Here is a 20,453-nt window from a genome sequence, read left to right as displayed (position 1 = left end):
AACCGACTCGAAGCCACCATAGAGTTCCGCGTCTCAAATATATTTTCAAAGTTTATCAGATAATTGCCCATATTTTGTCACATGCTGAGGAAGGAAGAAGCTTTCGTGACGCGGTTGCCTGACCTGTTTGCTGGCTGACATCGATCAGTAGGGTAACGCCGGATTTGACATGTTCGTTCCTGCTTCAAACGTGACATCGACTCCAAATATTCGACGCATTCTCGTCACCTTGTTCACATCAATCTATCGCATTCCAAGATACACGAACAGATCATGCCGTCCGAGCTCATCCAAAAGTACAGACAGACCATATCGATATGCTACGACAAGCTGTACAACAGCGTAATCGGATCTGCTCAGGCCTGCTCTCGTATCTCTGACGAACTACTGGAGACTGGCATGCAGAGACAAACTGCTTGTATGCAGCCGGCACTTGGTCTGCTTCAATCCGAGTTTTCGGCCATGCATTACGCTCTGAGGGATTTGCAATTCGTCGTTGGATCTCAAGTGTGGCACGATAATGCGACAACAACAGTCAAATGCGTTCAAAGAATCTGCCACCAGGTTGGCAACTAGTTGCGAGACCTGATCCAAACAAGCCAGATCTGGCATGTCGTCACTCCCGACCATCTCGCGGACAAGCTACACGCTTTGGTGATTACCCTCCAGGAACAGCAAATGACTCTCGAACTCTTGATCGTCGTCATGGCGTTCTTTGATCCCAGCATCAATGCACCACCAGCGGTTCGCCAGTATAAAACCCAGCACCAGTATGTTGAGAGGCATGCCTGTATGATACAATGGCTAACATAGATGTGTAGTGAGCCCGAAAGATTCGACAATCTTCTCAATGGTATCCTCGACGGCGTTGCGGCCAGACGTGCCATGAGACAGGACATCCTCAAGCTTCACTCCTCAAATGACGAACATGAAGACAAAGTCTCAGCCAGATCGTCCGAAGAGCTTCCCGATGCCGGTACTTGGTCCTCAAGTCGATCCACGGTCACGCTGAGTGCCATGACCCCAACAGGAGACTGGAGTAACGTCAGTTACAGCTCAGCCACCAGTGAAGACAGAGATCTGGAAGATGTTCTAGAGACCACCAACATGGAGCTCCGTGAGGAAAATGTCGCGAAGTTGGTCTTCCACTGGACCAATGTCGAAGAGTTTGGAAGGTTCTGTAGGCGCGACCTGAACAAGGAGAATTGTTCCTGAATTGCTTGTATTAGACTCTGCTCGACGCCGGGTGAGATGTTGAATCGCTCTGTCGATCATTCATTTTCTATGTAAGTTAGAAGTAGCAGCAATTATCTTGCGTTAACAGCCAGATCCAATCGAAGTGTGTTTTGAAGGTTTCAGTCGAGCTCGTAAGACCAAGTTTGACGCGTGAATAAGATCTTAAGCAAACCATGTCTGACATTTCCAGGAAGCTCCAGAGTTTGCAATTGCAAGTTTGTTGCACATCAGCAAACTTAATTGCAGTGCTCAGATCATACAAATGACCATCGCTCCGCCGTGCTCGTATCCAGTCGTCTGCCCTGCATTACTCAGTCTATCAAACATCATGCCTGAAGTCCTACAACACACCAGCCAGGATGTACGCGATCTCGAACTCCTGGACAGTGTCACTGGTTCTGCCGCAGCTTGTGCAAACATCTCAAGAAAGCTAGATGTAACCAGTCGAACCACAGCTGCCTGCTTGAGTGGCCCTCTGAGCCTCATCGTCTCCGGATTCAATGCAATGAGCCGCTCCTACATAAGTTTGAAAAGCTTGCTTCAGCGTCGTGAGCCAGTCTGGAGCCAGAACGTTTTGCTCTCGATTAAATTCACGCAAGAGCGCTGTCAAAAGATCGCTGCCGAGCTATCAACCATCCTCGGACATTACGATGAATGGGACATTGTGGCTGCAGATGGTTCCTGTAGTCATCTCAACATGCTATCGAAAAACCTGAAGGTGCTCGAGGGACATCTCGACTTGCTTTCCGAAGCTCTCGAACTTGTGCCAGTGCTTCTCAGAAAGCCAGCCGAACATGAATCTCCTGACTCTATCATCATACCTGACTGTCCAGAAGAAAGTTGGGACGAGGAATTCCCAGCAGCCGAATGGACGAATTATGAGGCTGCACAAGAACGTTACAGAATCGCGGTTTACGCAGCACAAGAGATGGGAAAATGGTCTGCAAACTACGCAAGCTCTCTCGACACCGCACAAGAAACCCTTCTGTCGATGAAGGAGCGTTCGAAGGAGTTGCTGGACTACCACGTATCCCGTGAATCGTTTCGAGGACAAAGTTTTCCTTCATCAGTCTTGGAAGAGCTTCCGGACATGGACGATGATACGTCGACTCAATCAACCATGGGCATCATGACCCCCACTGAAGATTGGAGCGACCTGGGTAGCGATACCACAGAGAGAGGTCGCGCACCCGCAATCACCAGGCACAGCTTGCAGCGTTGCGGATATGCCACAGCCAGCTTCCTGAGACTGGCGGAGCAAATCGAGTCCAGCTACAATTACCGATCGATTAGTACCCCTGTTGACACTGATGGCCTTGAACGCTCATGCAAAGCGTTCAGCAAGCTGGCCATCCACCTTACTGACATTCTGCGTGCACCGATGCCCTCTCGAGAACGTCACGCAAATGATTTGTTTGTCAAGAGAGAAGTCCTTTTTCCAGATTACCATTTTTGCATCAGACAGTCAAGAGAGTTCTTGGCATTGAACAACGAAATCGAGCAGAGTTTCGGCCATTTACCTGCATCGAGCCCTGTGGACTTAGCCGATATTCAAGCTATTCACGAAGCATACGAAGGTCTCGTCGTCCATTTTATCCAGAGACTGAATGTGCCGTGCCAGAATGACTATCCCACTTCTGTTCCTGTTCCGGTTGCGGGTACAACTCCAGCATCACATTCAGCTCCGGAGGTCTCAATGCCATTCATGCCAGAAGAACAGAAAGAGGAAGTCCACATCGACAAAGCTCTCGAAATGCTTATCAACAGTATGGAGACCACACCAATCGAGAGAGACATCATGAAGCTCGTGTTCCACTGGACCGTCCTGGATGACTGCAACGGCTTCAAACGTGCAGATGTGATGAAGCTCAACTAGTGACGCAAAAGTCATAGCCTCAAAGTTCAAAAGGACAGGAATTAGCCATTGGGAAGCTTTGTCGGTGACGGGAAAAGATGCGGCCAAGTGTGTTTGTGGTGAGATGAGAAAAGGACAAGGAGATGCGGAAGGTCGAGCTTGTTTTTTGAAGGTGGAAAAATGTTGTGCCTTTGTGGTAATCCAGTCTTTACAATGAATTGCAAAATCCAGTTCCAGAGGTCCAGCAGAGAAATAGACTTTATTGTGAGAATGCATGAGAAATTCTAGTAGTCCGCGAGTCCCACGAAGCTAGTCAGCAAGCATGTCCTGGACTCCTTCCCTTGGAGGCAACCACATACCTGTGCTCTGAGAATGAGAAGTCGCTTTCTCTCGTTCGCGACTGCTCCAGACTGCCTGTTATCTTTTATCACATGTTGAAGGTGTGCGAGACAGTAGAGAAATTGAGGACAGGGAAAATAAACGCTCGGTCAATTCATTGGTATCATGTCTTCCAAAAAGTACAAATAAGCTGTCGTCTTCAAAAAGCAACAGCTAGCAGCGCTGGGCATCTATTGAGGGGGCTGGAAAGGGGTAACGAGCATCTCGCTGAACCTGTAGAATGTGTCAGCATATCACTCTTTCGTGAACTCACAACAGGAGCAAAACTCACTTCTCAAGCTTCTCCTTGCCTCTAACCTCCTCAACCAACAAAGGCATCTTGACGACGTTGAACTCATCGTACAAATCCTCGATTTGCTCAAGATACTTCTTCTGCATCTTTCTTCTAGCATTGCACTGCTCGCAAGGGTTGCTCTCCTTGGGGAACAACAGCTGATTGACAACAATAGCATGTGTATCAATCTCATAACTGTTCAACTCCTGGATCATCCTCTCCGTCTCGTACAAAGACAAGAATTCAGGGATACACACACAGACAAAAGTAGTCAAGTCTGCATTCTTGAATTGAGTGTTGACTTCGCCGATGGTGGCGCGCAAATCCTCCATCTTCTTGATGATGTCGTCGAGGTTTTGGCCGTTGGGGAGGCCGCCGCGGGCGCCGAGGATGCCATTTAGCATGGGACCGAATTGGCCAGAGAGTTGGGAGATCTTGCCCAGGGCTTTTTCCATGACGGTGGGGAATTGGAGGAAACGGAGGGTGTGGCCGGTAGGTGCGGTGTCGAAGATGATGACTTCGTAGCTGAGGGATTTGACTTGTTTGAGGACTTCGGCAAAGGACATGGCTTCATCGACACCAGGGATCTGTTTGTGAGGCATGGTTAGCGGTGTTCTTGCTTCTGATCAAGTATGGATACTTACGCTGAAAGCAAGGTCCTGCATCATATTGCCCATGCCACCTAGACCAGCCATGGCATCTTGAGCATCCTCACCACCAGCATTAAGCATATCAGTGATGGAACCATTAGGGTCAATCTCCATAGCGCTCAGATTGTCAAAGCCGTTGACCAGACGGGCGTCCTTTCCAAACTTTTGGTTGAAGGCATCAGACAAGTTGTGTGCAGGGTCGGTCGAGATGAGAAGGACATTCTTGCGGTGCTTTGCGAGTTGAATGGCCAAGGAACAAGAGGTTGTTGTCTTTCCGACACCGCCTTTACCACCGACAAAGATCCAGCGCAGCGACTTTTGGTCGAGGATGTTCTGCAACGAGGGGGCCATCTCGTCGTCTGTGTTGATGAGGGCGGCCATTATGGTAGATTTGTGTCTTGTTGTTCTACGCGATTGAGTCTTTGACAAGTGTGCTTCTTCGCAGAAGGTGTAGGTTGTGTAAACACGTGGTGAATATGGCAGATGATTGTTTCTTGGGAGAGGCTGGCTGGAACATGCTCGAAAGCTGCAAGGCGGGGCACGAGCATTATCCACCATCGTCATGATATGCACAGCACCGTCATAATCAGACACAACTGTGTATAAATCTGGGTATCATTATTTTATGCATCCTTCTTATAAGAACTCCAAAGCTCCTTCATATGCCCCATCTACACCGCCATGCCATGCCGGACGCCATATGATCTATGCATCTTGCTCAAGCGCTTAGAGCTTTCAATGGCCGGATTGCCTTCACGAGCATTATTGCTTGCTTGTCCGTCCCATGCGTATAGCCACATCCGCCAAAATCGACATGCCCTTCCTCTCGGAGCGTGTCGAGGCGTATGTTGACCCGCGAAGGCATATTCAGAGGCTCTTAGCCGATTTCTCACTTCAATTCCCATCCCTTCTGATTCTTCATGCCCCGGAGACAAGCAAGTCAAGCATACCCTGAGTCGAGTATGCTGCTTGTGCCAACTCTGAGCAGTGTCTGACCTTGCGGTGAAGCTGGGCTAGAAGGTCGTCGATCTCTGGTGAGTCCATGGTCTGCTCTGAGTAAAGATCAAGGAGTAGCATAGCGACGTCGCTGGTGAGCTTGATGTAACGAGGATGACCAATGTACTTGATGACCCAGCGGAGGATGGGCTGGAGAGATGTTTCATCACGGCCCTTGAAGGCGGTGCGCATGGCGGACCTGTGGCGCAGAGCAGTGAGGAGAGTGAGCATGTTGGGGTTGTAGAATTTCTGCAGTGCATTAGTTCATGTCACATGTAAAACACTCGTGCTGGTTAAACTTACGGTAGCTCCGAGAACCATGTCAACGGCCAGAGCGTATTTGCCGTTTCGTAGAGCAGACTCCCACTTTGACTGGTTTCTGATGTTTCCACGCGCATTGCCATCGATGACGATATCTGCACCCTCTCCAGTAAAGTCACGACCACGCAGAGCCTTCTTGTCGCCTTGTCGAAGCTTCTTGGCCTTCTTTCTGTCGTACTCCTCGATGGTACCGGCAACCAGGGCTTGCATCTCCTTCTCCTTTTCTCTTGCTGCTGCCTTCTGTTCTCCTGATAGACGGGTACGGACCGATAGCAGACCAGACTGCATACCAACTGCGAGGTGTCTGTCTTCCCTGGTGGCACCAGCTCCGACAACGCTCAGCGAAAGAACAGGGCTAGGGTACTTGAAGCCAGCCACGACATTCCATGCTGAGGTCTCAAAGACCTTGACGTGTCCGTCCAGACCACCACTGACAAGTCTTTCTCCATTGTTTGCCAAGCAGAGCGATGTGACGGTCTTCTGGTGGTTCTTGATCAGATGCAGAGGCTTTCCAGCGACCAGATCCAGAACGCTGATCTGATTGTCGGCAGATGCAAGCACCTGTGTTCCTGAGGGCATGGGAAGGACGCTCTCGATGGCAGCAGCGTGCTTGAAGGTCATGACAGCACGCTTGGGTGCTCTGGAATCCCACAGACGAACAGTCTGGTCGTAACTACCAGAGACAAGCAGGTTGCTGCTCTGACCAGGCATGAAGGCACCGCTTCGGACATAATCCTGATGCCCTGAGAAAGTCGCGATGCTGGACTCGCTGGGCAGGTCCCACAGTCTGACAGTCTTGTCGTCACTACAACTCATGATAGAGGTGAGGTCGTTCGGGTTCCATTTTGTGACCCAGACGGGCTGCTTGTGTTCCTTCCATGTCTTCAAAATAGCTCTTGATCCAGTATCAAATGCTTGAATAGCACCACTGTCTCCACCTGCAACAAGCACACGTCCATCGCGACGGATCTCTCCCGAATGCGCAATATCATCGTATCCGAATCTTGTGATGGTCTTTAGAAGTTTGCGTGTTTTTGACGAGAAGATCTGGACTCTGCTTCCAGAAGTGACGGCGAAAGTGTCCGAAGGCGGCGTAACGAGCGGGTTTGTAGGCAATGGAGGAAACGAGATGTGCGTGATGGGATTTGAATGCGGCGAGGGCACCAGTTGTTGTGATCTGAATCCTTTCCAGTAGCGTTGGTCGGCTGTTATGGCCTCGGGGCCAGCAGCCAGCTTAAGGGGCTGCAGAGATTGTACTTCGGCCGCCATTGTGTCGTTGCTATGTAATCTTCTCGTCGCGAAAAAGATGGCCGAAAGGTGGAGACGCTTTGGACTTTTTTCGAGATCCATCTTATCTAATCCATCTATCATCGGCGCACGGATGTATCAGTCGGGTGACCCCCTCGACAACATCAGAAAACAGTCGACGACGTGCAGCATCAGCAACGTCGATAGGTTCGTTCCAAAATCATGTGGAAATCTTTCAGTTGCACATACATACTCAGCTTTGTGTTCTTGCATGCTATAACCAAATATTACGATCACAGCAAGCTGAACATCCCAAACTGATTCTTTCTTCCAGCATCCAAGTCCAGGTCGCTATGTCACAACCCTATTGTTGACGCGACACCCTGCAATCCATGATTCTTAACAATTGCATGTGACTATCTGCATCAAGGGAGAATCTAAAGATCGAATGTGCGAACGCAACATCCAGACCTGATTCATGTGACATCCATATGAAGGCATGCCGTCCACGGCTCTCCTTCGAATATTCTACTCGAGTACCTGCTGAGACATGAAGACACTACGAAGCAATGGACACGTATTACGGGATTGCCATGAGGAGAGAAGAAATGACGAGAAGCAAGAACCAAATCTCTGTTTTTATCCATGGATAAGCGCTCTCAATGATAAAAGGCCTGCCTCTTTGCCCCCAGACCCCAAACATCGATAATCTTGCCATAGTCTTTCTTATAACAGGTAGGTCAAGCGGAACGGACGAGAAAAGAAGGGAAACGACAACAATGATGACTCTAGAACAGGACCAGAGAAATATACGAACGGTGCGTAAAGCTAGAAAACATGACACTCAGGAGTCAGTCGCTTGGCCGACAGGTTCTAGAGCTCATCTTCGAGGAACTTGTAAGCGAACTTGAAGTCGCCCTTTCTACGGTTCATCCTGTTTGTCAAGAGTTAGAAGGAGAATAGTGATTTTGAATTGCAACGTTGACGTACCATGTGCTTTCGTAGTCGAAGAAGCGATATGTTCCTTGTTCGTACTCCTCGGTGATGTTCTTGGGCTCTTCGTGTCGTTGGAACCAAGTTTGGTACTGCTTGTGGAAGCGCCAACTTTGGCTCTTCAATGCCTTTGCTGCCAGATACTGCTGGTAAGTGCCTTGGCGGTAATAAAAGGCATAGAACAATGTGTCCGTTTCAATTCTGCTGTAGAGTCGCGGGTCGTCAAACACGGGAAGAGGCTCTTGAGGATAGTGAGCTGGCGTGTAAGCGTAGGGCGATGCTGGCTTGTAGTGGTAAGGCTTTTCCGCATCCATTGGCGTAGGCATTGTGCTCCGTGACAAAGAGAGCAGGTGTTCCTCGGGGACTGGAGGATTCGCCGAAAGAGCCCGCTGCTTTGTGGTAGTGAAAGACTCGAGCAGATCGCTCAAGCTTGCCGGCAGATGATAGTATGACACGTCTTCCTGTTCTTCCTCCTCTTCTTGCTGTTGTTGCTGTTGGGGCTGCTGGGCCTGCTTCTGGTTTCTGGAAGACTCGCCATTCGTAAGAGCAACACCAGAATCCTGCGATGGTTGTTGTGCTTGCTTCGCGCTCTTCTTGGCCTTGGGCTCCACGGCAGGGGGAGCGGGCTCTTGAGCGGGCGAAGGCGTCTTCGCCGGAGGTTCCTGTGGCTTCGCAGGTTGAGGTGGCGGCGGTTGTGCCGGTGAGGGCTGGTAAGTGACTGGCTGTGAAGGTGTCGGGGCGGGAGAGGCAGTCGAGCTGGGTCGGGCAGTCGCAGAGGTAGCGCCTGGCGGCGGCGGAAGAGGAGCAATGCCAACACCGCTCTTGTCGCTCGCAGCGGCGGCAGCGGCAGCCGAAGCGTACTTAAGAGTCTGTCCGGTGGGAATATTCGGCAGAGGAGCGGGCTTCATGCCCGGCGGCGCGCTGCCATTTACACTACTCGGGGTTGAAGCATGCAATGTAGCCAAGGCGGGTAAAGGTGACTTGAGCTGTATGGACGGCCGTCTCGGTTGGGCGCTGGGGATATCGACTGACGACTGCTTGGTGAGCTTCGCCGGCGTAGACTGTGCGACCTTCGTGACCGACTCTGGCTGGTCGGGCGTATCGTCGTGTTGTGATTGGTTGTCCTGTGATGACACGCGATCATCGTCGTTCTGCAGGCCAAACATTTGCTCGTCGGCATCGAGATTCAAGTCGTCGTAAATGGTGTCGTCTTCCATAAAGTCGACCTCCTGGTTGTTCTCGACATAGTACCTGATGCCCTCTTCGATGTCCTTGACTTGGTCGGTATCCACGCCGCCGTTCTCCAGTGATCGTAGTAATAGCTCGAGCTTCCCTTGATGCCATTTATGTCGCTCTGCCATTCGTTCCAGCTCTGCTATCCGGTCGGCCTTGGCTGTGTCCTTCTTGCCCTTCTTCATATTCGCTTGTAGCGTTTCCGCCTCGGCTTCTGTGACCTCGATCTGTCTTTCCAGCTCTTCAACCATATTCCCCAAGAATTCGCATATTTCCAATTTCTCTTTCTCTTTCGGATCGAGCTTTGCGGCGGCTGATAGACCTTCTTTGGAGAAGGCTTTTGTCTTCATTTCCTTTTCGACGGCCTTGAACTTTTCCATTTGCTTTGGCATGCGTTAGCGGCAACCGTGAGTATGTCGGGATAGCTCTCATTACCGTCTCGATCAGCTTGCGCTGATCCAGCAATGGTTTCTTGTCCTTGATATCATTTTGTGCGGCCCAAGCTTTGATCTGGTCTCGCGATCTTTGTAGCTTCTTGATTTCCTTTTTCAAGTTGTCCTCGAGCTTCTCCTTCTGCGAGGGATTCGTCGATTGTTGTAGCTTGTCGTAGATGCCCTCGAATGCTTGCACACCTTCGGCCACTCGTTTGAATGTCTGTCGCAAGTCAACAGCTGTCTCAGTTGTTTGCGCATTGTGTCGCGCACCTTGTCAATCTCTTGCTGTAGCTTTCGTTGCGCCATTGCTGGTTATGTGACCCTTGTGGGCGAGCTGGGTGGGAGTGCGGATGGAGAGGATGGCGAAGCGATTCAGCGTCGCTTCGGAGAGGAGATGTCGAAACCAGATAAACAATGCGGCAGCTCTCCATCAACTCGGAGCGATGGACAAGTTGACACAAACGGAGACGAGTCGAGATGTGGATGGTGCTTTGTGCGACTGTCGCAACTGAGCAGCGTTGGTTGCCGTCGTTCACTCGTCTGCCAAGCAATTACTCAGGTCGACTTTACGTGCGTTTCGTTTGTACCGTTTGACTTTATCGAAACCCTTCAAACCCACCCAGTAATCCCAATCATCCAAAGAGAGAAGCACAAGGTAGATCAGTTCGTGTTGTATCACTACCATTTCTTGATCTCTGTCTTTCCTTTTCATATCAAACCAACACCATGAGAAGTACGAATGTCAGCTCCCTTGTTTCCTTCCGTCATCATATTGATTTCCTTCAGCTGTAATTCAACGGGTGAAATCAGCCTCTGTCACGGTAGATGGCCAGCTTATCTCAACTATCGGCAAAGGCTTGCTCGTACTAGCTGCCATTGGCAAGGATGACACTCAGAAAGAGGTTGAATCCATGGCCAATAAGATCCTGAAAGCGAAGCTCTGGGACAATGACGAAGGCGGCAAATGGAAATGGGGCGTCAAGGATATTGAAGGAGAAGTTCTCTGTGGTATGTGTAGTTCATCTTGTGAGCAACCATCTTCTCTGACCTATGTGCAGTATCACAATTTACACTTCTTGCATCTGTCAAGAAGGGCAACAAACCTGACTTCCACAAGTCTGCGAATGGAGAAAAGGCAAAAGAGCTTTACGACCAGTTCTTCAAGAAAGTACAAGCTCTGTATCAAGCAGACAGAGTGAAAGATGGTGTTTTCCAAGCCATGATGGATGTAGCTCTAGTCAACGATGGACCGGTAGGTGTAGATTATACGTGCGAAGACGGCGCGGTAAATATCCTGACTTCTGCCAACGTACTAAATGCTAACACGATTCTGGCAACAGGTCACTATCCAGATAGATACGGATCCTCCCAAGATGGACAACCCTACTGGCTTCGACCTCCCAGGTGATCCGCTCACCCACAAGGGGAAGGTGCAGACAACATTCGAGCTTCCAGCTTCACTCCTGGAATAGTCGACTTGGCTCAGCACTTTACCTGCATATCTTCCTTTCCTCGAAGCCTTGATTGCTAGGCAGAGCTTTCGTTTCACAACCATGATACCATTTTACACAGAACAGATTCTTTCCAAAACACTCCAAACAGAGAGACGACCAAATAGAATATCGTCTGCTTCGTTTCACATTTTTATCTTCAATAGACAGTGGGATTGAGGGTCCGATATAGATATCCAAAACAGGCAGCTTTGGTGTTGATCGGACAGTGTGGGGTACAGATCTGGCGCATAGAAGGTCCTAGAAGCCATTAACATCAACATCTTTCACTTCGAGCAATTGCTCTACCTCTCGTCTTTCTGCTTGTCGCATAATTAATACATACTTCCACCTGAACATCTCCGTATTTGCTGCCTCGCATACATACATACTCGATCGAAAATGGCAGAGACCAAGCGTAGCCGTGTCTTCTTCGACATCAACATTGGCAAGTCCAGTGCTGGCCGTGTCACTTTTGAGCTGGTACGATCTTTCACTGCTTCAGGCTGGATTCGCATGTAACTGACTTGAATCACAGTACAACGACATCGTCCCCAAGACTGCCGAGAACTTCCGCGCATTGTGTACTGGTGAGAAGGGCCAAGGAAAGAATGGCAAGCCTCTCCACTACAAGGGCTCTTCTTTCCACCGCGTCATCAAGTCCTTCATGATCCAGGGCGGTGACTTCACTGCTGGCAATGGAACTGGTGGTGAGAGTATCTATGGAGAGAAGTTCGAGGACGAGAACTTTGAGCTCAAGCACGAGAAGCCTTTCTTGTTGAGCATGGCCAATGCTGGTCCAGGTATGTTGCATGGGCGCCGGACTACAAAGATGCACCTGCTGACCATTCACATAGGCACCAACGGCTCCCAATTCTTCGTTACCACCGTTCCCACTCCCCACCTTGACGGAAAGCACGTTGTCTTCGGCGAGGTTCTCGGAGGCAAGAGCATCATTCGCACCATCGAGAACACACCTACTAGCTCCAACGACAAGCCCAACAAAGACTGCACCATCGTCGACTGTGGTGAGCTCACTGGCCAAGAATACGAGAAGGCTGCCGAAAAGGTTCCCGACAGCACAGGAGACCCATACGAAGACTTCCCCGAGGACCAGGGCGAGGACATCCCTGGACTCGAGATTGTCAAGATTGCCAACGACCTGAAGACTAGAGGAACCGACGCTTTCAAGAAGGGAGATATCGCTCTTGGTCTCGCCAAGTACCAGAAGGGTCTGAGATACCTCCATGAATACCCCGAGCCCCTCGAGAACGACGCACCAGAGCTTGGCCCTGCTTTGGCCTCGCTCAGAATTGCTCTCCACTCCAACAGTGCTCTTCTGCAGTTGAAGCTCAATGAGTTCACTGACGCAGAGAAGTCTGCTACCAACGCCATCGCAGTCCCTCAGATCAAGGCACCGGAAAAGGGCAAGGCTCTCTACCGCCGCGCTCTGGCAAGAAAGGGCCTGAAGAACGAGGAGGACGCTGTTGCCGACTTGGAGGAGGCACTCAAGTTCGTTCCCGAAGACGCAGCAGTCAAGAACGAGCTCGCCGCCGTCAAGAAGGCCGCTGCCGACAGAGCAAAGAAGGAGAAGGCTGCGTACAGCAAGTTCTTTTCATAGAATATTTACACGACATCACGACCATCAGACGTTATAAGAAGCAAGCACGCAAAGGGGAGGCATTTGTGTATTACGGAAAAGGGAGTTCTGGGCAGCATAGCGTAGCCGACCTTTTCTTGTCCCCAAACAGATAAATCGATTTCATTCTTGTACCTCTTTTGTGTTCCGATCTGTTTCTGTGCAACTGCGATTCAGTGCAGCTTCTTCGTGTCTCACAAACCTCAGCTCTGTGTCAACAACCTAGCGAGCTTTGGTTCTGTTTACATAAACATGCCGTGTCGCGACCAAGCCAGTGCGCAAATCGCAGCTGTGGTGGAGCTCGCATTGAGAAACTCTACAGAACCTGGCTTATGGTCCTGCAGGGTATAAGCAAATCCTTGACTCGCGCACGGCGGCCCGGTAAATGATGGCACAGCACTAGATGGGAGGACAAAGAAGGCAGTCCCGAGCATCGGGTTCTCCTCCCCTATCTTAAGCCCCCAAATCAATCACCGTCTGCCAACCGATTGCGGCGTTCAGGATTTTGTGCCTCTGTCATTTCCTGGTATTATTGCTCGCTTAGCCGATAGCTGTCTTGGACGATCTTTTTGTTCGGAATGCGACCGCGGGGATTTGTGCCCTTGAAAATGGCTCTGCTCGAAATGGCTCTCTCTTATCATTCTCTTTGCATGACATCGTTGCTTGAACTTGCTTCCTTCTGCTGCAAGTCTAGCAAAGTCAGATAAGCGTGGCACTGCATGGTTACAGCATGAGCAACATGCGAGATGTAGTGGTAGCTTTTGCTGAAGAAAGCAAAATGGCATGGCGCCGACCAGTCGCGCGCGTGTCACGAGGCAGGTCGTGGAGAAACAAGTCTACAGATCAGCTGTCAAACCAATGGAACCATTGCTCAATCGCTGTCAATCCAGCCGCATCTGGATCTGTGCGCCCATCTCTTTCCAATTTCCGGGAAACCACAGCCAAAACCGCCGAGGATGAGAACTTGAGGACGATTTTGACGTTCCAAACACGACCAATGAAGATGCTCGTCTCCCCACGTTCCCTCGCGCCTTGGTTCGTTCGCGACACCACTGCATGTTGTGACGTTTCTCTCCTCATTTCTCTCTTCTCTCCTTGACTGAGCATGACAACTGCTTCTGGAAGTTCCAGCAGCCAGTGGATTCCACACACCTCTGCTTGACAATCGATAAACCCGTAGGATGCCAAGCAAACTAAGGTTTGTATCCTGCCAAATGTGGCGCTTTAGTATGCCGGCCAGAGAAACGACCCTCTTCTCCCTTATCGGCGCGTTTGCTGGCAAGCAATGTAGACACTCCCCACTCTCCGATAAAACCCTTAGCGGAGCCGTGGATCCTATTATTCAGTGCTACCATTGAATTTCCAATGCTACGGTAGTGTTTGTCTCTCTCTCATTTCTGTTCCTGTTTTTTCTTATCAAACAGAGAATTTGTTTTTCTGCTTTTCTCGTGTTTTCCAGTCACACACTCCTTTTACACTTCAAGCCTTTGGAGACAAAACGCTTGTCTTGGTCGATACTGGCGTCGAGATCGCTTCGAAGGATTTATGTTTCAGCACCCTCTGACGCGATCTGAAGAGACCCCCCCGGAGACCCTCGCCCGAGTCAGCTAGCCCACACACCCCTTCTGTTCCGGACCATCCCATGCCGTCATAGGTATTCAGTCATTCTCTTTGCTCATTCTCATTGATATATATTTGAGAGATGACAGCAAAAATCTTTACGAGCGTTGCACATGCAAGAGGTCCATTTGTCCCCCATACAAATTTTACCTCACATTCCACGCAAATTGGCCAGAACGAGAAATATACATCCAGACCAGTTTATCATAGGGCTAGGACAACGCCTAACGAACTGTTACGCGAAATGCAAGGACTTCAAATACGAACACCAGCAAATGCTGGCAGCTACAAGATCATGACCGAAACATCAAAGAAAGCATCAGAAGATCAAGAAATGCTCACTCCTCCTTCTACACCTGCACGGGCAAAGACCACTGAGCAGTTTCCTTCTCGGCGATCACTGGATTCTTGTCAATCTCGTGTCTCGGAACTTGACTTCACTCCTGACTTGTCACAAGCACAATTGCTAGGCGAGGGCGTGTGGAGTAAGGTGTACAGTATCCCAGCTGTTCCTCTAAGTCAAAGTCATAACGGACGCCCAATGACACCACCCTCAACACCACACAAAACCACATTCCTACCGCCTCAGCAGTATGCAATCAAGACAGCGACACGCTCTGATGCAGCCGCCGTTTTCCAAGCCGAAGCAGAAATTCTCACGCATATCCAGAACTACGATTCAAGTTCTGATTACGTGGTCCCATTTGTCGGTGTCTGCACAGGTACATCTTCGCCTTCTCTTCTCTTTCAACGCGCCGATGCTGGATCCTTGGAATCTCTTCTCGAATCATCATCAAATCTTTCCCTCGATTCGACCTTGGATCTTTTCCTCCACATTCTTCAACAATTAACCCACGGCCTCTACTTCCTTCACAATACAACAAATACCATCCACGCCGACATCAAACCCGCAAACATTCTCCTCTCCTCAACTTCCTGTCCTTCGACACCGACAGCACGCTATGCAGACTTCAGCACAAGTTTTGTGGCCGACACAACACCATCGTCGCATTCAGGAGGCGGCACCTATTCCTTCATGGCTCCCGAGCAACTCTCCCGCGACCCTGAAGCGTCTACTCCCACATATGCTTCTGACGTTTACTCCGCGGGCATCACCTTGCTTTCCTTCCTGTGTGGCGGTAACCCTTTTTCCTCCATGCTCAACAATGGCTTCCGTCTCAGAGAAGCGGTCAAGATGGGCGATGCGATGAGTTGGGCTATGCAAGAACCTGCGTTTGAAAACAGAGTTGAGCAATTGCAAAAAGTCTGGGAGGAGAGAGGTGGTGAAGGCAAGATCTTGGGTCTTGTGGCGCCTGCGTTGAGGAAGAAGAGGGAAGACAGAATTGAGGCTGGCGCGTGGTGTCGGAAGGTTGATGCCGCAATTGCAAAGCTGAATAAGGTCGAGTCTGTTGGGTTGGGTATCAGATGCTAGAGATGGTTTTTCTCGCATCGAGAAATTTTTATGACCGGAGTTGATGGAGCTTCACGAAAGGCGTTTCATGGGATCTTTTTTCGTTTTCTTTCTTTTCTTTCGCTTCTTTACTCCACGTCTAGGCACGATACCCCTTTGATACAATTTCAGGATACAAACAGGATCATATAGTTCAGGATATACAGGACAAGCAGAACCAGGAAATGGATCTACATCACACTCCTACAGCTCATTGATATCATCAAAGTCGTGACGTATATACAAGTCTATCTACTCTTGCCTTGTCTCTTCTATATCTAGATATTCTTTACAGCATCCCACAAGTGCAAGCTGTTGACCGCAACCCACCTGCAAAGATACCATCCAAGACCTCCATGCGCAACTTCTTCGCTAGCAAAAATCTTGAACCACATAGTTACTAACGACACCCTGACTGCAAGATCTAGTACGCCAATCAAACCCTCAAAACCAAAGAGATAATTGTCTGCAATGAAGACTCTCGTCACAGTATCTCTGTAAATATGCTCAAGCTGAGAAGCCGCCCACGCAGTGGGCGCGTTCTTAGTCAGTCGCTCAGCCGCGACAACAGAATACTTGTCATCATTGGCAAACCGAGATTGAATAAAGCAATCCAGATTTGAAAACGGCAGGGTCTCATTTGCTTCATCGCTTTTTACAGCATCAGAGTCGGGGTTTGCACCAGGTGGAGGTGCAGAACGGAGTCTCTGGAGCAAACGCCAACGATACTGATCAACAGTCCTGAGATCACTTATGGCAGGGCGAGGAGTAGTAGAATCCATCGTCGACAGAATAAGATGCAGGTTTTCAGCATTCTCGAAAACGCAAGTGCGGTTGTCGGGTTTAGAGTTTATGCTTTCAAGAATGAAGGCTTTGGAGGTGTAGGCGTAATGCACAAATTTCGTGTAGAAAACTGGAGTAAGTACTTTTAATCCCAACTGCTTAGGGACCTGGTTCTCTGCAATGTTCTTGGAGGTCAAGGTAATGCAGGTCCCTAAACCACCTGCTGGCGTGTACTTGAATTGCAGAGGCTCAGACGCAGAATCAACAAGAAAGCTGAGGTAGGAAAGAAAGAAAGCTTCCAGAACTGCTTCGGAGGATGTATGTGTGCGACCAATACTCGAAGCCAGGACTTCAGGTCGGAACCAGACGTGGAGTTTGCGCTTGAAGTATAGTTTGTATGCCTGGGTAAGGATTCTGGGAAAGGTGAGGAAGCCTACCCAGAACCAGGATGCTAGCGTTTTGATGGTTTGAGAGGAGCTCATGGTTGTTGCGTTCATGTGATTGCCGTCTGAGTATACACGAGCAACAAGTTTAGCGTGAGCTTGAGATGAATTGAGCACGACAAGGTTATCCAAGACTTTAGAGCCAGACTCTAGAGCAGCGACTGGATCAGCAGCTGTGAGCGAGTATGTGCCTTTGCGTGAATTGAACGGCGAGACATGAAAATCTTTGGCCCAGGAATTGGTAAACTTTGTAGCTTTGGCAGGAGCTTCGAAGCCATCTGGCACCGAGTCATCAGTGGCCTTCTCCTCAGCTTTCAGAAGATATAGTCGACGTTCTCCGAAAGTGTTGTTGACTTCCAAGACCATCATAACGAGATGCTTTGAACTGTCGTAGATGTACCAGAAAGATACCGGGTTGAACGAGTAACCCAAGAACTTTGGTGCTGTCACAAGATAGGCGAAAGACCAGGCTTCATCCTGGATACCCTCCCCGCGAAGATAGCATCTCAGCCGTGCTTCAAGTCCGCGCTCTTCTCCACCTCGATACAGATAGTCCGAAGCATTGACATCAAACCATCCTCTTCGTCTCCTACTCGGTGGCAACAAATCCAGATTGCTGGAAAGCATGGAGCCAGCACATCCCTTGAAGTTGACAGGCACTCCGACAGAAAAGTAAGAGTACGCAAACGAATGCTTCTGAGGAAACATTCGTGAGTGAGTAGTGCGTCCAGGCAGTAACAAAGGAGGTATCAACTGCTCTGTTGGAGACTCATCTGTTTGTTCTGGAGCCGCTTGATATGGCTCTGCTTCTCCTCTCCAAGTGATCAGACCAGCAAAGATCATCAGCAGTATTAGGAAGGCGAAGACCTTTAACTCCATGAACCTTGTTTCCAGAATCCATTGTGGAGGTTTTAATGCATCTATCCCGTGGAAGTAGAGTCCGATAGCTAGTACAGTCGCAGCATCTGTGAGACCAGTCGTGCTCCTTAATAGCCATAGTGGTTGTGTAAGCGCATCCCAGAGTGGTCGGATCGGGGATATCACACATGCATGTGCGACAGATAGTAACAAGACAAAGACATGGTATACGTTCCAGCTGACCATGTCATTACCGTTGTCAGTCTGTACCCCCATTCCGTTTTGACACAGCGGTTTGGCAGAGTTTGGATGGTCGCATTGTTTGATCAATCAGGTGGTTGGCGATCGTTGAAGCCTGAACACGCAGAGCCGCATCGGAAGCATCGGCAGTGTCAATGACGTCTCGCGACACGAGATATAGATTATTCTTTGACCAGACATCATCAACTTCCAAGTTTTGATAACTTAAGCATATCGAGGTTGTCAACACGTCAAACAATTTGTTCTGCAACAAGTTGCGTAAAGCAATGGTATATAAGATCGATCAGCAGTTTGCGAAATCCCGACTCCTCCATCATCAAACAACGAACACTGGATCAACCTCCTGCCACTGATCTTGCTGCAAGTCTCGCAGCTTCTCCTTTTTGTTCCAAGGAATTCTTCTATTGGCATCTCCAGTATAGGTCTCCATACCGCCACACCGACCTTGCATTAATTGCTGGACCTTTGCCAATAGTCGTTGCGGCGTCGGTCTCAGAAGCTGGCGGAATCTCATACAATCCTTTACAAGTCCTATCAACTCTGGACTGTAGTGGCAATTGCGATGCTGGAACAAACGGTCTTTGAGTTCTCGCCGATAGGGATCGTCGAAGTGAAGTTCGTCGGCTGGTGGGACTTGAGATGGCATTGTACGCCAGTCGGTCTCCCTAGAGCGCGAGGGTATTAGTCAACTGTAGTCTTTCATACAGACAAGAACGTGAACATGGGAGACTCACGGAAGGTAAACATCCAGACGCATCATGCAAGCGATTACCATGCCTATCTGCCAGACATTGGTCTTGTGTGTAATTTTCATGCCCGGAACTTCGTATCGTCCTCTCGGCCTGGCGAGTTCCTGGACAGCTGTTAGCTGGGTGATATTGAGTTTGTGGTCTATCTCTTGTCATTACCGGAGGTGTAAATGATACTTGCATGGCCTCTTCCCATTGTTCGAATCGATTTTTCGTCATGAAGTCGATGTGCCGCGACGAGCCAAAGTCCGACAACTAGGATATATGTGAGTACAATGCTCCAAATCGACACTGCTATCATGGCTTTACCTTGGGGACAGGCCAGATTTTGAATCTGTTAGGATCGCTCGCGCCCAAGAAAACTTGGCGGATTGGTTAGTACGAGACTTGATACTTGTGAAGACGCGAGAAGACTTACTATTCGTAGGACACAAGTCTCCGTGCAAAACATTCGCCCTCTCCATTGCTACCGCACACTTTGCCAATGCTTCAAACATTCTCCAAATGAAACCTTCGTGGAAAGGTACGTTCTGAATGACTTGTAACTTGCGCCGTTTGTTGCCTCCAGGTTTTCTTGCCTTTGTCACCCGGTTACGATTTTCTTCTCTAGTTTGGGCCTGGATTTGAGTATGCAAGTCGCCATGCGCACAGTATTCGAAATACAGTTTGTAGCTAGGTATACGGTAGGTGACGGGCTTTCCTGACAGTGGATTGCGTACTCTCGGTGGACCTCCTAAAATGTCTGCGTCTCCTAACAACGGATCGAGATAAGATAAAATCATGCCGTCGTCATCGTATCTGAAAGGATCATGTATGTTTCCATAACCTAGACATCTGGTAACAAATCGTCCATCTCCAGGATTGGCGGCTTCGAGTTGGTCGTACACCTCGTTACTGATCATGGCTTCTCGCGGCTCGCCTCCTATACGTCCATCTCGCCACAGGCTTGGAAGCGCCCAAGCCTCAGTTCCAGGAAATACGTTCTTGACAATGACACGGTCGATAACGCGATTGTTGGCATCGACGCAACACCAGAGGTGTACAACACCCAAGCCTCCATCTCCCAAAGGTTGTTCTTGCCCTCTGTCGTCACGGGAGGTTTGAATTGGCAACCACTCTCCCTGTTGCAATGCTGGTGCATTGCCTCTGTATTGCGGGCTTCTGAATCTCCATTTCTTCAAGAATCTCGAGGTCAATTCGTCTTGCACAGCTTGTGCTAGCCCTGAGAAAGGGTTAAAGTTCCCTTGTGGGAGCAGCTTCATGTTGTAGAGTGTGAGCGGTGACACAGATGGCAAAAGAGATTTTGTGTGCGGCTCCAATATAGGTCTCTTTCCCAGCACGAGAGTTCTTGTCCGCCGCATGCGGATACTGGTCTGTTGGAATTCGCAGACAAAGGGAATCGAACCGAAGTAAAAGCGTGGTCAATTTCTTATGGGGAATACAAAGCATGGTAGATCTTCTTTGTGCTTTCTTCGTGCTATGTAGATCGAACGGTCTGTTTGTCAGAACAGAAGACCATCT

The 20,453-nt window shown here is 49.5% G+C and overlaps 10 protein-coding genes across 10 annotated transcripts; 5 read left to right on the top strand and 5 right to left on the bottom strand.

Annotated features, from left to right (window-relative positions):
• Positions 1 to 273: 273 nt before the first annotated feature.
• M437DRAFT_85137 (uncharacterized protein) lies at positions 274 to 1,215 on the top strand (the record flags this gene model as incomplete). Its single annotated transcript, XM_041028244.1, has 3 exons — positions 274 to 543; positions 604 to 770; positions 822 to 1,215. The coding sequence occupies 3 exons, from the start codon at positions 274 to 276 to the stop codon at positions 1,213 to 1,215; spliced, it is 831 nt and encodes a 276-aa protein (XP_040879261.1).
• Positions 1,216 to 1,564: 349 nt separating this feature from the next.
• M437DRAFT_49891 (uncharacterized protein) lies at positions 1,565 to 3,112 on the top strand (the record flags this gene model as incomplete). Its single annotated transcript, XM_041021913.1, has 1 exon — positions 1,565 to 3,112. One exon carries the CDS (start codon positions 1,565 to 1,567, stop codon positions 3,110 to 3,112), a length of 1,548 nt encoding a protein of 515 aa, XP_040879260.1.
• Positions 3,113 to 3,660: 548 nt separating this feature from the next.
• On the bottom strand, positions 3,661 to 4,795 carry M437DRAFT_49882 (ATPase get3; the record flags this gene model as incomplete). Its single annotated transcript, XM_041021912.1, has 3 exons — positions 3,661 to 3,703; positions 3,762 to 4,351; positions 4,409 to 4,795. The coding sequence occupies 3 exons, from the start codon at positions 4,793 to 4,795 to the stop codon at positions 3,661 to 3,663; spliced, it is 1,020 nt and encodes a 339-aa protein (XP_040879259.1).
• Positions 4,796 to 5,332: 537 nt separating this feature from the next.
• On the bottom strand, positions 5,333 to 7,000 carry M437DRAFT_50295 (WD40 repeat-like protein; the record flags this gene model as incomplete). Its single annotated transcript, XM_041021980.1, has 2 exons — positions 5,333 to 5,659; positions 5,714 to 7,000. The coding sequence occupies 2 exons, from the start codon at positions 6,998 to 7,000 to the stop codon at positions 5,333 to 5,335; spliced, it is 1,614 nt and encodes a 537-aa protein (XP_040879258.1).
• Positions 7,001 to 7,852: 852 nt separating this feature from the next.
• On the bottom strand, positions 7,853 to 9,945 carry M437DRAFT_85133 (uncharacterized protein; the record flags this gene model as incomplete). The annotated part of the gene is made up of 4 exons (XM_041028243.1): positions 7,853 to 7,913; positions 7,970 to 9,588; positions 9,641 to 9,859; positions 9,910 to 9,945. 4 exons carry the CDS (start codon positions 9,943 to 9,945, stop codon positions 7,853 to 7,855), a joined length of 1,935 nt encoding a protein of 644 aa, XP_040879257.1.
• A 420-nt stretch (positions 9,946 to 10,365) lies between these two features.
• M437DRAFT_66661 (uncharacterized protein) lies at positions 10,366 to 11,111 on the top strand (the record flags this gene model as incomplete). Its single annotated transcript, XM_041024802.1, has 4 exons — positions 10,366 to 10,372; positions 10,426 to 10,647; positions 10,698 to 10,891; positions 10,980 to 11,111. The coding sequence occupies 4 exons, from the start codon at positions 10,366 to 10,368 to the stop codon at positions 11,109 to 11,111; spliced, it is 555 nt and encodes a 184-aa protein (XP_040879256.1).
• A 420-nt stretch (positions 11,112 to 11,531) lies between these two features.
• Positions 11,532 to 12,750, top strand: M437DRAFT_50241 (peptidyl-prolyl cis-trans isomerase; the record flags this gene model as incomplete). Its single annotated transcript, XM_041021972.1, has 3 exons — positions 11,532 to 11,612; positions 11,668 to 11,932; positions 11,987 to 12,750. 3 exons carry the CDS (start codon positions 11,532 to 11,534, stop codon positions 12,748 to 12,750), a joined length of 1,110 nt encoding a protein of 369 aa, XP_040879255.1.
• A 1,882-nt stretch (positions 12,751 to 14,632) lies between these two features.
• Positions 14,633 to 15,820, top strand: M437DRAFT_85130 (kinase-like protein; the record flags this gene model as incomplete). The annotated part of the gene is made up of 1 exon (XM_041028242.1): positions 14,633 to 15,820. One exon carries the CDS (start codon positions 14,633 to 14,635, stop codon positions 15,818 to 15,820), a length of 1,188 nt encoding a protein of 395 aa, XP_040879254.1.
• Positions 15,821 to 16,116: 296 nt separating this feature from the next.
• Positions 16,117 to 17,907, bottom strand: M437DRAFT_49835 (DUF1365-domain-containing protein; the record flags this gene model as incomplete). The annotated part of the gene is made up of 1 exon (XM_041021901.1): positions 16,117 to 17,907. One exon carries the CDS (start codon positions 17,905 to 17,907, stop codon positions 16,117 to 16,119), a length of 1,791 nt encoding a protein of 596 aa, XP_040879253.1.
• A 1,330-nt stretch (positions 17,908 to 19,237) lies between these two features.
• M437DRAFT_50291 (uncharacterized protein) lies at positions 19,238 to 20,194 on the bottom strand (the record flags this gene model as incomplete). The annotated part of the gene is made up of 1 exon (XM_041021979.1): positions 19,238 to 20,194. The coding sequence occupies one exon, from the start codon at positions 20,192 to 20,194 to the stop codon at positions 19,238 to 19,240; it is 957 nt and encodes a 318-aa protein (XP_040879252.1).
• Between the last annotated feature and the right edge of the window lie 259 nt (positions 20,195 to 20,453).

This window comes from Aureobasidium melanogenum (genome assembly GCF_000721775.1).
Source record: "Aureobasidium melanogenum CBS 110374 unplaced genomic scaffold scaffold_12, whole genome shotgun sequence".
NCBI classification, from domain to species: Eukaryota; Fungi; Ascomycota; class Dothideomycetes; order Dothideales; family Saccotheciaceae; genus Aureobasidium; species Aureobasidium melanogenum.
The sequence above is the reverse complement of the archived record's forward strand: the minus strand, read 5'-3'. Positions and strand labels throughout refer to the sequence as shown.